The sequence below is a fragment of the Myotis brandtii genome, unplaced genomic scaffold (assembly GCF_000412655.1).
Source record: "Myotis brandtii unplaced genomic scaffold, ASM41265v1 scaffold120, whole genome shotgun sequence".
Lineage (NCBI taxonomy): Eukaryota > Metazoa > Chordata > Mammalia > Chiroptera > Vespertilionidae > Myotis > Myotis brandtii.
The window spans coordinates 5,272,232-5,286,639 of NW_005354174.1; the positions used below are offsets into that span (position 1 = coordinate 5,272,232).

Here is a 14,408-nt window from a genome sequence, read left to right on the forward strand (position 1 = left end):
TTTATTGATTTTAGAGAGAAAGGGAGAGGGAAAGAGAGAAACATCAGTGATGACAGGGAATCATTGATCATCTGCCTCCTGCATGACCCCTATTGGGGATCAAGCCCACAACCTGGACATATGCCCTTGGCTGGAATTGAACCTGGGACCCTTCAGTCCGCAGGCCGACGTTCTGAGCCAAATGGTCTAGGGCAGTAGCTAATTATTTATTAAGCACTTACTATATGCAAGACATTGTGCTAAGTGATTTACACGAATGATTTCATTTAGTCTGCACAACAATTTATGTCATATGTACTATTATCATCATCCTCTTTTATAAATAGGTATAAACCAAAACTTACAGAATTAAACAAATTCATTATATTCATACAGCTAGTAAGCAGAAGAGTAAGGATTAGATATCAGATGGTCTAACTCCAGAACCATATACTATGAGAATTAAATTATATAAATGCATTATATAAAGTGCTTTTAACAGTATCTGACACATGTATGCTCAATAAATGTTACTATGTTATTATAATTACTATTACATGGATTCTCAATCCTATACCTCTAAACAGAGCAATGTCTCGGATTCAGTACTTACTAGTATATACCCAGTTTTGAGTAATTTTTTAAATTATACTTTTATTGATTTCAGAGAGGAAGGGAAAAGGAAAGAGAGATAGAAACATCAGTGATGAGAGAAAATCATTGATCAAATGCCTCCTGCACACTCCACAATGGGTATCGAGCCTGCAACCCAGGCATGTGCCCTAACCAGAAATTAAACCATGACCTCCTGGTTCATAGGTCGATGCTCAACCACTGACCCACACCGGCCAGGCTTGAGTAATTTAATAAAACAAAAAATGTTTTTTTTTAATATATAATATTTACAAGAGTTCTATTTGCCAAAAATTCGTTTCCTAATCAAAACTCTTAAAAACCAAATTTAACATCTAATTCGTGGTTTATTTTATAAATTCATGACAAGATCCCTTACTAATTTTCCAAGTACAAGGAAAACCTAGATTTTGGAATTGATCAGCAAATTTTTAAAGTTACGTATACAATAAACAACAACTTCTTTCACATTATTTTAAGGATGTTATCCACATATTTCTCTAATGATTTTAGCTTACCCATCTGGTAAATCGTTATCAAACAAGCGACTGCAGTCCACAACTTGTCCTCCTGTGCCTATCCGGTCTCTGGACTGAAGACTTACTATTAAACAACAGAAGCATTACTAAGAGTCATAGATAATAAAGAATTGTTACAATTTCATAAGACATCTGGCTTAGTTTAATATTTTAGAATGAACTCTTTAGTAATTTATTTTTCCATGAGATTTTTTCCTTTACAAGTGATATTAGAATTTTAAGGTTTCCTACGCTTTATCATGTTCATGGAGAAGAGTCTAATTACTTTTTTCCATTATAATGGGCAATGCAAAGCTACTACTTCATTTAAGAAGAGGCAGAACACATGAACGGTATATTCATGTACAGAAGAATTTGAAAAGATCACATTAATTTCAGTTTAATTCTTGACTCATCTTTTTTAAAAATACACTAAATTCCGGCATTGGGCAATATCTGAATTCCATGAGTTAAAACAGTACATCATCATCCAGTGTAGTATAAAACTATCACTATAAACTTGGCAGCAAGAGATGTGAACTCTAAACCAAGCTATAGCAACTAGTTTAGCTCTGTGACCTTGAACAAAACACTTAAGTTTTTGAGGGTAAAATAATCCCAATCTCAATAATGAGGAAGTTTGGCTAAATAACATGCCTGAAATCCTTGCTGTTTTATTATTCTTTAGAGGCCCGATGCACAAAATTCATGCAAGAGTAGACCTTCCTTCCCCTGGCTGCTGGCACTGGCTTCCCTCACAGCCCAGCTTCATCCAGAAGGACGTCTGGTCTAATTAGTATATTACGCTTTTATTATTATAGATTGTATTTTTGGCAACTCTCTCAAATCTAGAAGGGATACAGGAAAACTTGACTACAGCCCAACTTCTTAAAAGAACACTACATAAAGTATGACAACTTCCGACCCTTCTAGGAAGGGTCTCAAAATTCTGAAATTTTCCAGGTCTGTAAAAATTTTGAAAAATCAGACAGTTCAATGCATTGTTCCATTTACAGGAGACAATACCCTAACACACCTTCTCAGTGAATGCAAATAAGACATTAGTGTTAGAATTGTACTAGAAAACTATATCAGAAAGGCTAAGTGAAATGCTTACCACAATACAATTACGGCAGAAACAAGGTTATTTTCTCATTAGCTTTGTTTAGAATAATATTAAGGATCAAAGCTATAGGATTTTATAAGCTTCAATGTACATCTCCAGAATGCTGTCTTACAAAAGACCTAAGAAATTTTTAGATGATATTCTGATTTTAAGTAGCCCAATTCTAGCAATATATAAAATGAGTCATAGAAAAACTATGTTTATCACAGCACTGCTCATAGTATTAAAACATCAGAAACAACCTAAATGTCCAACAATAAAGACTGGTTAAATTAGTTATTTGTCTTACCACAGACTACCAAACAAAATTTTAAAATGCTATAGAAATGTATCTATGTGCCCTGACTGGGCATCGAACCCATGACCTTCCTATGCATGGGATGTGCTCTAACCAACTGAACCACACCAGCCAGGGCTGCACTTTTATTTAAAAGGTATTTAGAGTTTAGGTCAGCTTAAATGAAGGCAAAAATTCATGTAACTTGATGAGTTTCACACTTACCTACTATCTGTCCTCTAACTGTATCATTGTCATTTGGCCCAAGTTTGCAGAGATCCAACCTCTGATCTATTTCAAATCAACAACAACAAAAAGCAATGAAAAAAGAGGCTGGTATCAGAAATTCTAACATCTATTAAGTGATAGCAAATTTCCACAATCCACTGGAAATCAGGCCTGTCATTTAAAGTAAGCATGTCAAACTCGCGGCCAGCAGGCTGAGTTTGTTGACATGCTTGATTTAAAGAATTAATCATGTTTTAATGATGAAACATGTTTTAAATTTTCTGACTGTATATATAATTAATGTAAATGTCTCAACAAAAGTTTTGATAAATTTAGATTTCAAAAACCATGAGACACTGGTGTGATACTGCCAATATGCAATTACTTTCTCTCCAAAGATTTCAGACCACTTCAGTCTGTCTTGGCTCGACACTTAAATAGTTGTTGTTCTTAACAATTCATCCCTGAGTAACATTCAATAAATGTTAGTGTCATTGTTTTTCTCTCTAACCACTTCAAACGCCCACCCCCCACAACCACCACACACAAAGTAAGTACTAACAAGCAGCCAAGTATTAACTGTAAGATAAGGGTTTGAGTCAGTTCTGCTACTAACTCATGTAGGGGCAACTCATTCTCTCATGTCTCATCTATAATGTTTACCTTTCTATAACTTTAATTTTTTTCAGTTTTATATATCATTTTTACTCACTAATAATTCCCCTTTAACTGCCATCTTAAACACTCCAACTGCCTAAATAAAACTCACTTTATCTCAAAAATCCACCAAAACCAGAGAAGGGTGCTAAGAAATAAAAAAGGCACATATATTCTGACATCTTTCTTATTACTCTCTGGAGAGCAATCATTTCTGAACCCTTACATATTCACTGGAAACCTAGCACCAGCTCTGATTCAGTTCTAGGATTCACATATCTAAAATGTTTCGTTGCTTTTTTAAAATAATATCTAATAAATTTAGACCAGGAATTATAACCAGTGTTTCAAACATACACAGAAGTTTTTGAGCTCCTCCCCCAAACATGTATGTATGTGTGTGTATATATGCACATTTTAAAAAGTACTAGTATCTACTCACAACCAGTGTCTTTGAGGCGGTTGATGGCATTGGAAAGAAGACGAACACAACCAAGAAATCCAGCACCTTGTTTTTTATGGATCTTCTTGTGATTCCATACACTGATAGTAACTGAATCAGACTTTCCAATGTACCTAAAAACACAAAATGACTACATGAGTAACTTGGCAATTATAAGTAAGCAGTATAAAATTTTTATTTTGCTTTTGTAGCCTAGAGTCACAAATGTTTCAGAGTATGGCTAGGTAATGTAAAACATGTTTTGAGTTCAATCAATCCACAGTATTGAATTTAAATATTGTTTTTAATCTTAAGAGTAAAAGCTAAAATGAATTGGTTTTTAGATTGCTTTTTAGAGAGAGGAAGGAAAAAAGAGAGAAAAACATTGATGTGTTGCTTTCCGTAAGTGCCCCAACTGGGGATCGAACCCGCAAACTTTTGGTGCATGGAATGATGCTCCAACCAACTGAGCCACACCGGCCAGGGCTAAAAAGAATTTTTAATATATCCTTAATCACATCTGCCACTCTCAGGCTGAGTAACAATTTTTGTTAGTGAAAAAAACTATTTTTAGTAACTGGTGTTAAATAACACCATGAGAGTGTATGGTTATTTCTTTCCAAGAACAAAATCTTGTAAGAACAGCTTTATAGTCACATTTTAAATATATCTCAATGATATGACCTGCTACCTCATAGAGTACTCCGTTCATTCTCAAGGGGCAGTGTCAAGGCTGACAGACCAAAAATCTGACATACCTGTTATGTTTTTAAATGCTGTAGGACAAAAGCTGACTGTAACGCTTTTTCCCTGCTTCTTTCCTGTATGCAGGCCTTGAGAGAGCAGGACTCTTGCAGATTTCACTTCACTGCCTGCAGACAAGCAGAGCAGGGAAAAGCGTTACTACACTTGTCTGTGCATATACCTGAAAGCATGTAAAAGCTCTACCACAGCCAATTGTTCACATGGTGTCATCCCATGCAAAAATATAATAAGATAACATAATTCTATCAGCAGGACCCTAACTGTATTTCAGTGTCTCAAAGAGGTCAAATTTTTGGTCCAGCAACCTTGATCTTAATGTCATTTAATAAAGCAGCAAATTCAGAAAAATTCACCTAATACATTAAAAAACCTAAACCAGTAAGTGAGGACTAAAACTTTTACATGAGGAACATGGAAGCCACATGTGTGCTCCTGGGTCCAGCTGTCTTTAAAGCATGCCCACCCAACCCCCTAACTTTTAATTAAGCAAGCTTCTACATTCTCTTTTTTTTTTAATTAGGCCAATTTGAATTTCATGTCTGTTGCTTGAAATAAAATATCTGAACTAAAGTATCACTCAGTATGAATGTACCGATTTTCAAAAAGACCTAAGAGACCTAACATGACAAGTATCTACCACATGACATGTTGAAATTCTAGAACCAGATCATGTATTAAATAGCAAAATATCCCAAACCAAACATTTTTTTAAAAAATCACATTAAATCAGTTTCCCAACTGGGAAGCTGATTTATAGGAATGCTAAAATACTGATTCCCTCAGGTTTGGAAAACAGCCCACCATAACTGAAGTAGCCTGTTGGGAGGCTAGATGTCAAGGCCCATAGAGACCCTGAGACCACATACTGCAAACAGGGAAGCTTCTGTCAGCCTGTATTCCTGAATGACTGTATGACAGCGTCTCACCTCCCTGACAAATGGACTTTATACATAAAATACACTTCTACTGTATTAAGCCAATGAAAATTTGATGTTGTCTGCTCTAATCAATAGAGAGGACAAGTCATAAAGGGCCTTGTCAGCCACAGTATGAACTCTGGCTCTTACCTGGAAGTTAAAAATGTGAGAGCAGAAATAAGAAGGGAGCAGAGAATTGCATTTTCCCATTAAAAGTCCCACAGTAGTATCATTTGCCATTTTGAAAAAGTACATTTCCTATCCTATATAATAAAAGCCTAATTAATATGCTAAGTGTTCGGTCATCTGTTCAACCAATCAAAGTGTAATATGCTAATGATATGCTAAGGCCGCTCAACCACTCACTATGACATGCACTGACCACCAGGGGGCAGAGAGTCGACCAGTAGATCAGTAGCTAAGATGTGCACTGACTACTAGGGGGAAGACGCTCCAACTGGTAGGTTAGCTTGCTGCGGAGTTCTGGCTGATCGGGACTGAGCGAGACAGACTAGACACACCCTAGAGCCCTCCCACGGTCCCTCCCTGGCTGGCCAACCTCCCACACCCCTCCCCGGCCCCAGTCGTGCACCGGTGGGGTCCCTCAGCTTGGCCTGCAATCTGGGACCCCTCAAGGGATGTCGGGGAGCCAGTTTCGGCCCAATCCTGCAGGCCAGGCTGAGGGACCCCACAGGTGCATGAATTCATGCACCAGGCCTCTAGTATTATTATGATTAAAATAAAATTTAAAGGAAATAAACCATCCATATAGAAGCAAAAAGAATGCCTATAAGTGGACCTCAATTATGATTTCTGGTTTTATACTTATATTGGCCTAAAGTGAATACCTTCATTTAATTGATAAAAGTGGAGGGAGGGGAACTGCTCTATACTGTGTACACATTTTGTTCTTCATAGAGTCATGAAGGTTACTTCATCTTCCAAAACCAGCTATAAATTAACCGAAGTACCTTCTCAGTAGGTTTTATATCCCTTGGTGAAGACCAAATTATACCACAGATCAAACTCAGATCTTTTTTAGTGATTCTTTTCTAAGACTTTATCAAATAATACTGATTTCTATGTTTCATTTCAGATTAATCATTTAAACCTACAGGTCATAATGCTGATTCCACTTTGGATCGAGTGTATTCTTCACAGTATCTGTAGAATGGCATTGCCCAGATCCATCAACCACCACCTTAGCAAATGGGTCTGGAAGTCCTGTGAAAAAGGAGATGATTTTTTTATTAAAAAATATTTGACATGGAAGATAGAATAATTACATGAAGATTATTATTTGCTACAAAGATTACTTCATTCTTTATAAAAGTTTAATGTTTACCTATAAAAGTGATCCATTTTGAAAACTAAGATTGAAGTTAATTCTATGTTAAAAACCAAAAACTACATTTTTTCTTATTCCTATCTAAAAATATTCTCAGCTTTAAACTACCGAGGTCTAGAGGTTACCTCAAATATGGAAGTTTTTATAGATCTTTACTTTTAACCCCAGAAAGAACGCTTAAAACACTCCTGGCTCTTATAGCTTTCCCAAGGTCTCCCTGGGTAGCTTATTTAAAGAAAGAGCTTACTAAAGGTTTTCACACAGGAACATGGGCCACAGAGAAATTAAACTAGCCAAAAAGTTTTACTGAGTAACTTCCATAAGTGTGAGAAATTGAAACAAAAAATCTAATACCCTGCCTTAAAAGAGATTAATATCTAATTGGGGAAATAAGAATGCCACACACACACACACAGCCCTGAGAATAAATGTTTGATTGTACTGATCTGTAATATGATGAATGTTTTACATATGTATTAAATCTCTTAATCCTCACAATAACCCTATGGAGTAAATAATACTATTATCTCTATTTTATCTATAAGGAAACTGAGGCACAAAGGGTAATTAACTAGTCCAAAGTTACAGTAGTAAATGGCAAAGCCAGGGTCTAAAGTTTAGATTCTAAACCCAAACACACACAGTCTGGTTCTTGATTTCATGCTTTTAACTACTATGCTGTACTATACCTCTCTCTTACTATGTGATTCACCAGTCTGTACAAGAGCTTCGAAAAAGAGAACAGTTTGAGTTTGAACAGTAAAGAAAAGCTTTTATTTTCTTTTGAGGAGATGGGGCTCATTTGGGCTTTAAAGAGTAAGTAGGAAGAGCACCAAGGAGAGTATGATAATATCTGAAGGGTTCAGAGGAGTCTAACCAAAGGGTTTGTGCTAAGGTGTGAAAATAAATATGGTTGGGGAAATAAAACTGATCCAAGAGAGGCTTAAAAGTCAGAAAATCCAGGCTCAGAGTGACTGAGGTAGATAGCAGGGAGCCATTTTAGGTTCCCGAGCTGGCTGTGAATACATTTTCATAATTTCTATTAGTGGTATTCAGATGGACTAAGCAGCATAAAGAACACTAAGACGAGTAGACTCTGAACTAGCGAAGTCACATGGAAGGAAATGAAGTGAAGAAAGCTACTCTCAAAGATCTAATATAATTCATAAGAAACTAATGTCAAAAAATGACACTACATTTTTCAGCCCAGACAACACTTTAAATAGTAGCCCTTTTGACCAAAAAACGTTAGGAGAAAGTAAAACTAAATAAATTATTAAAAAGACAAAAATGACGGTTTAGATGTGAGACATATTGGGATGGTATAGATTTCCTATGGACAGCTGAAAATACTTCAACAAAATTTGATAAGTGTTAATAATTGGAGAAACTTTGCACCTAGACATCTATGCTAGTTTCTTTTTAAAGTCATGATACTAACATGCCAAGATTCAAGGTCAGACAGAAATCACCTAGCCAGTTCCAATTCTATGCTTCTGTGATCTGCAACTTCAAAAAAATGAGAGAAGACCTAACCTAAGAGTGTTAAGTATTTAAGAAGAAACTTGGTAAATTAGGGTATCAATTTATTTAACTACTAGAGGTCTGGTACATGAAATTCGTGCACTTGTGGGGGGGGGGCCCTCAGCCCGGCCTGCACCCTCTCACAGTCTGGGACCCCTTGGGGGATGTCCGCCTGCCAGCTTACTAGTAGGCCTGATCCCCCCAGGGATTGGGCCTAAGCTGGCAGTCAGACATCCCTCACACAGTCTGGGGCTCTCGCAGTCCGAGACCCCTCGCTCCTTACCACCTGCCTGCGGAGGCAAAAGAGGCTCCCGCCACCACCGCTGTGCTTGCCAGCCATGAGCCTGGCTCAGGGCTTCTGGCTGAGCGGTGCTGCCTCTGTGGGAGCACACTGACCACCAGGGGGCAGCTTCTGCATTGAGGGTCTGCCCCGATGGTCAGTGTGCATCATAGCGACCAGTCGTTCTGCCGTTCAGTCGATTTGCATATTAGGGTTTTATTATATAGGAAATTGTTCTTGAAGTTTACTGCTGTTCATATTATTTCCATAATGCCTAACAATTTGTAAATGTGTTTAACAGAAAATACTTTTCCCTCTACATTCACTAACATTAAGTATTTTCTCCTGGGAGTAATGTACTCTACCTTGTTCTTTTGATTCTTCAATATAAGCATATAAACATATAAATGTATGATTGTAAGCAAAAACAAACAAAAATCACATTGAGGATTAAGAAAAACAACTTTTTCCACACAAAAACACTAGGTGTGTTATATGTATAACCCATAGACAACAGTGAGGTGATGGCCTGAGGGAAGAGGAAGTGGAGGCTGGGTAGAGATGGGCAAGGGGGAAGGGGAATGGGGACATCTGTAATGGTGTCAACACCTAAAATAAAGTTTTTTAAAAAAGTATGAATGCCTGAATCTCACCTTCCTATTTCTCTCTTCTGTTAAAGAACACAAAATACAAGCTCTATATCCTAACCAAAAAATACTTTTTTCAACTTACCTAATTATATTATTCTACAGAATTTTCACTTGAGAGCCAAGTTAATCTAATGTGGTCAAGAGCTATCAAGTTTGCTGAAGTTACTGAGACCTCTAAGAGTGGTAAATATAAAGTGGGTAAAATATTTTCTGTATTTTTTTAAATTTCTCAATTCTCCCCATCACTCCTGAGTCATATAAAATAGCTAAAGTTCAAGAACTTTTTCACTACACAAATTTACTTAATAAGCTGAAATTAATAATAAAATAAAAATTTCAACTTAAAACTGAGTTACTTATTAGGGAAAAGAAAGCTTTGTTTTTGATTAGGGGAAGAAAAAATAATTCAGCTAACCAATCTTGGTTCTGAGTGACTTCAGTATGGCCCCTATACAACATCTCAACAGAATATGTTACACACAGATATTTTATTTAAATGTTGCATAAAAGAAAAAATAATTTGATGCTAATAGCATTCTTTTAAAAATAAACATAATGGATATATGGATAAAGTTAATAGTAAAATCAAATGGTGAGTTTTCACTGTAAAATTCTTTATATGTTCCCACAGGTTGAGAACCGCTGTCTTAGAGGTTTACAAAGAATTAAAGTAAGATCCCTCTAGATTTCCTAGGAAAACTGAGACATGGCTATCTGGATATTTCATTGGAGAAAGTGTATCTTGGAGCTCTGAAGGAAGGAAAACAATTTGGGGAGGAAGGCTGGAAGACAAAACTGAAGATTTTATCTTTAAAACCAGAGCAGATGTCTTGGGAAGTATGCAGCTGAACATGTGCAGTCCTCACTTCCCCATCCTTTTCTCCTTGTCACCAACCTATCCGATCCTACCTGCCATACTGCAGTCCTACTAGGATAAATCCTACCTCAGAGCAACCTTAAGAAGGGTAAAAAGAGTACACACTGGCCCAGCTGGCGTGGCTCCATGGTTGAGCCTCCACCTATGAACCAGGAGGTCACGGTTAGATTCCCGGTCAGGGCACATGCCCGGGTTATGGGTTTAATCCCCAGTAGGAAACATGCAGGAGGCAACCAATCAATGCTTCTCTCTTATCATTGATGTTCCTATCATCTCTCTCCCTCTCCCTTCTCTCTGAAATCAATAAAAATATATTTTAAAAAAAAGAATACACACTCGTTACTAGGTTATTAAAGATAGGGTTGATTGAGGTGAGTAGTCCAGCACCAGCTGGTGAAGACAATAGTAATTAGTGGTAGCCCAGAGAAAGACCACTGGGTACAAAATTGGGGCATAGGGTACATGGAACATCAACTGGTTATATCTTTCTTCTTAACTATGTCCTATAGCACAGACACCATACAAATTTTAATTATAGAGTTTTATAAGAAGTTATTTTATAAGCTTTAATTCAGATTCTACACTAGGAAGATTGGAAGTAATAAAATTTCAAGTGGAATGAATTAAGTATGATTTAAAAATATATCAAGAGCTTATTATTTCTTTTAACCAAACCCTCAAGAATTATCTAATGTCATATTAAATTAGCACTTACAGCTAGTTTTTGCTGGCTGGTAAATTTTTTTTTAATATATTTTTAATGATTTCAGAGAGGAAGGGAGAGGGAGAGAGACAGAAACATTAATGATGAGAGAGAATTATTGATCGGCTGCCTCCTGCACGACCCCTACTGAGGATCAAGCCTGCAACCCCCGGGCATGTGGCCCTGACCAGAATCGAACCTGGGATCCTTCAGTACACAGGCCGATGCTCGACCCACTGAGCCAAACCAGCTAGGGCTAGGAGATGAATTTAAAAATCTAATAATTCTTTATTTCTAACTTCAAATACTTTACATATAAAATTTTGTTGGCTTAGAGTTTTTAATAAAAATTTTATCATGTTTTACTCAATAAATTAAAGCTACCCACAATCCTCCTTCATAAAACTTAATCCTAAATAAAGCCACAAGAAAATTCACAACAGATCAGCAAAAAGACTGCAAATGCGGGAACCAAATGTCCACTTTGGAGTCTGAGACAAGAGCATCTATGATCAAATGTGACATAGATTTCTTTCCTACAGCCTGGAAACTCTAAGCAAGCTGAATGACTTTGCTACTTTCCAAGAAATCCTGAATGCATGGTTAAAATTTGCTATAAAATGTTAGGGGGGAAAGTGTTCACAAAATAATCTCAAACTTTTTCTAGAAATCTAGTAGCATGAACACCTTTAATATACATTACACACATCTGCATATACACAGCACCACACACACATGCGCGCACGCACACACACATACACATTTCACACAAATATATGGGAGGGGTGACTAAAGGGAAGGGGTTAAACTAAAAAGATCAAAATCCTCCAGAAACAGAAAAAGTGCCCTAGCCGGTTGGCTCAGTAGATAGAGTGTCGGCCTGCAAATTGAAAGGCCCAGGTTCAATTCTGATCAAGGGCACATGCCCGGGTGGTGGGCCTGATCCCCAGTGGGGGGCATGCAGGAGGCAGCTTATCAATGATTCTCATCATTAATGTTTCTATCTCTCTCTTCCTCTCCCTTCCTCTCTAAAATCAATAAAAAAAATATTAAAAAAAAAAACAGAAAAAGTGATGCCAAAAGGCTCTGAACCAAAAAACAACACTGAGTATATTTCTGAATAGAAAAAGTCCTAAGTCAGACAATTCTGAAAATGCAACCCAAAAAATTCACACACAACATACAAGATTTAAAGTTAATTTTACTTACGGAAAAAATCCTTTTTCACCAAGTTTTTTGCACAGAGTACTGTAAAGGAAACAAAAAATACAAAGGAAAATTAAAATAAAATGGTAAGACTGCATTGTCAAAAGTGTCATTTTTAAACACTGAAAACACCACTGAATAATAAACACTAACTACAGCAATGTATGAAATATGATCACAAACTTTCATTAAAAGACTAGCAGAAGACAGTTGAACCAGTGGTTGCATCTTTAGCAATGTAACAGCTGAGGACAAAAAGTTTGTAAATCTGGTATTCTAATAACGACCCAATTCCTATCTTCCACCAAGATCTGTTCTCAGGGTAGCTTGGTGGCAAGAGGGAAAACAGTTCTAAGACAGAAATATGTAAATTCGGGTTGACATATATTTTAGGACAGTGGTTGTCAACTGGTGGTCCGCGGACCACTATTGGTCTGTGAGGTCCACAGGGTTGGCGACCACTGGTTTAGGAGATAATTTTATGCTGAAGAGGATCATAAATAAAATAAAGCTTCCCTGATATAGATGAGTTTTTTAAAAATAACACTGTTATTTACCCTGCATCTAAATGCCACAGAAACTTTACAGGAGAGATAAATTACCTTCTAAATTATCAGCTCAACTAGTGACCCAGTGCACGGATTTGTGCACACTGAAAGGAAATTAATTAGAAGAAATATTTTAATATTGCTATTCGCCCTTTCTCTATAATAGAAGTGTCAGAGATGAAAGAAAATTAGTAAAATGTATATGATAATATGTAAATTGATTAATAAACAATAACATGCCGAGAGAAAGCAACATATAACTGATCATGTCTGAAAACGGGTTTAGGTAGAAATATTCCTACTCTGTCTAGAGTTTGTCCTTGTAATTTATTAATAGTCACTGCAAATGCTGGTTCACGGGAAACTATCTTCGAATTAATTTAAATGGGAGGCCAGTGTCAGACTGGGACAAATCAATTCTTGGAATCAGAACTATCTCTCCTTCCACAGATCCTGTTAATACTTCAGCTTCGATTATGTTAGGTTGCAATCTTTTGATAATAAATCAAGTACCATTACAAAGACCCCATTTACTATTAAGATTTCTCAGTAGCATGATGATTGCACCTACTTTCAATTTTAATTTATGACACGGCATTCCTGAAGGGGTAATACTATTAAGAAATTCGATGTGAAAATTTTCCATTCTGGCATCATCTGTCGAATCAATGGAATCATCACTCAAATAGGTGTGAAAAACTCCAGTATATCCAAAATGTCTTCATTTATTTTATGAACGTGCTCATTTTTAGGACAAAGAATCGCATGTTTAAATATATTTTTAATATTATCTATAGATATACTATTTCCAGAGGTAGCTTCAAAAATAGATCCGTTACAAATCATTTCACAGGGGATTTCAATAATATCCATTCTGAGAGCTTTATATGTATCACGCAAGCACGATTCAACATTTATTTTTTAAATTGCCAGTGCACGTCAGATGTACTGGCCAGTTGGTCAGTCAGACAGTTGGATGGACAGTTGGTCACTTAGCCTTTTATATATATAGGTGACAAGATAGATCTACTATATCTTAACAAAAAATAAAAGTTAGTATACTGAGCTAGATATCTCAAATCTACATTCTCTTGAGTACGTTGTATTAAATTATTTATAGGGTGATAGATGCACAATCTTGTGAATATATTAAAACCACTGAATTGCAGCCCTGGCCAGGTTGCTCAAGTTGGTTGAAGTGCCATCCTATAACACCAAAAGGTCTGGGGTTCGATTCACAGCCTGAGTACACAGCTAGGTTGTGGGTCCAATCCCCAGTCGGGGCACATATGGGAGGCAACCAACTGATGTTTCTCTCACACATCGGTGTTTCTTTCTCTTTCTCTATCTCTCTCTCTCTCTCTCTCTCTCTCTCTCTAAAAATCAATTTAAAAAAAATAACACCATTGAACTACACACTATAAAGAGGTGAATTTTATAGCATGGGAATTATATTTAAACTAGAGGACCGGTGCACAAAAATTTGTGCACTCGGGGGGCGGGGGGAGGGGGTTCCCCCAGCCCGGCCTGTGCCCTCTCGCAGTCTGGGACCCCTCGGGAGATAACGGCCTGCTGTCTTAGGCCTGCTCCCGGGTGGCAGAGTGCAGGCCCAATCCCTAGGTGCAGCCCCTGGTCAGGCTCAGAGCAGGGCCGATTGGGGGGTTGGGGCACCGCCCCCTGTCACACTCAAGGCAGGGTCGATGGGGAGGTTGCGGCGCCACCCCCTGTCA

At 37.2% G+C, this 14,408-nt stretch overlaps 1 protein-coding gene across 2 annotated transcripts in view; it reads right to left on the minus strand.

Moving 5' to 3' along the window:
* The window catches only part of SMURF2 (SMAD specific E3 ubiquitin protein ligase 2), a 94,286-nt gene that overhangs the window by 31,389 nt on the left and 48,489 nt on the right, over positions 1-14,408 (minus strand). For both annotated transcript variants that reach the window (XM_014532396.1, XM_005858673.2), the window contains exons 2-6: positions 12,134-12,172; positions 6,658-6,766; positions 3,861-3,994; positions 2,759-2,824; positions 1,131-1,215 (exon numbers count right to left, since the gene is read on the minus strand). In XM_014532396.1, the coding sequence (XP_014387882.1) occupies positions 1,131-1,215; positions 2,759-2,824; positions 3,861-3,994; positions 6,658-6,766; positions 12,134-12,172 (433 nt within the window). The remainder of the gene's footprint in view (positions 1-1,130; positions 1,216-2,758; positions 2,825-3,860; positions 3,995-6,657; positions 6,767-12,133; positions 12,173-14,408) is intronic.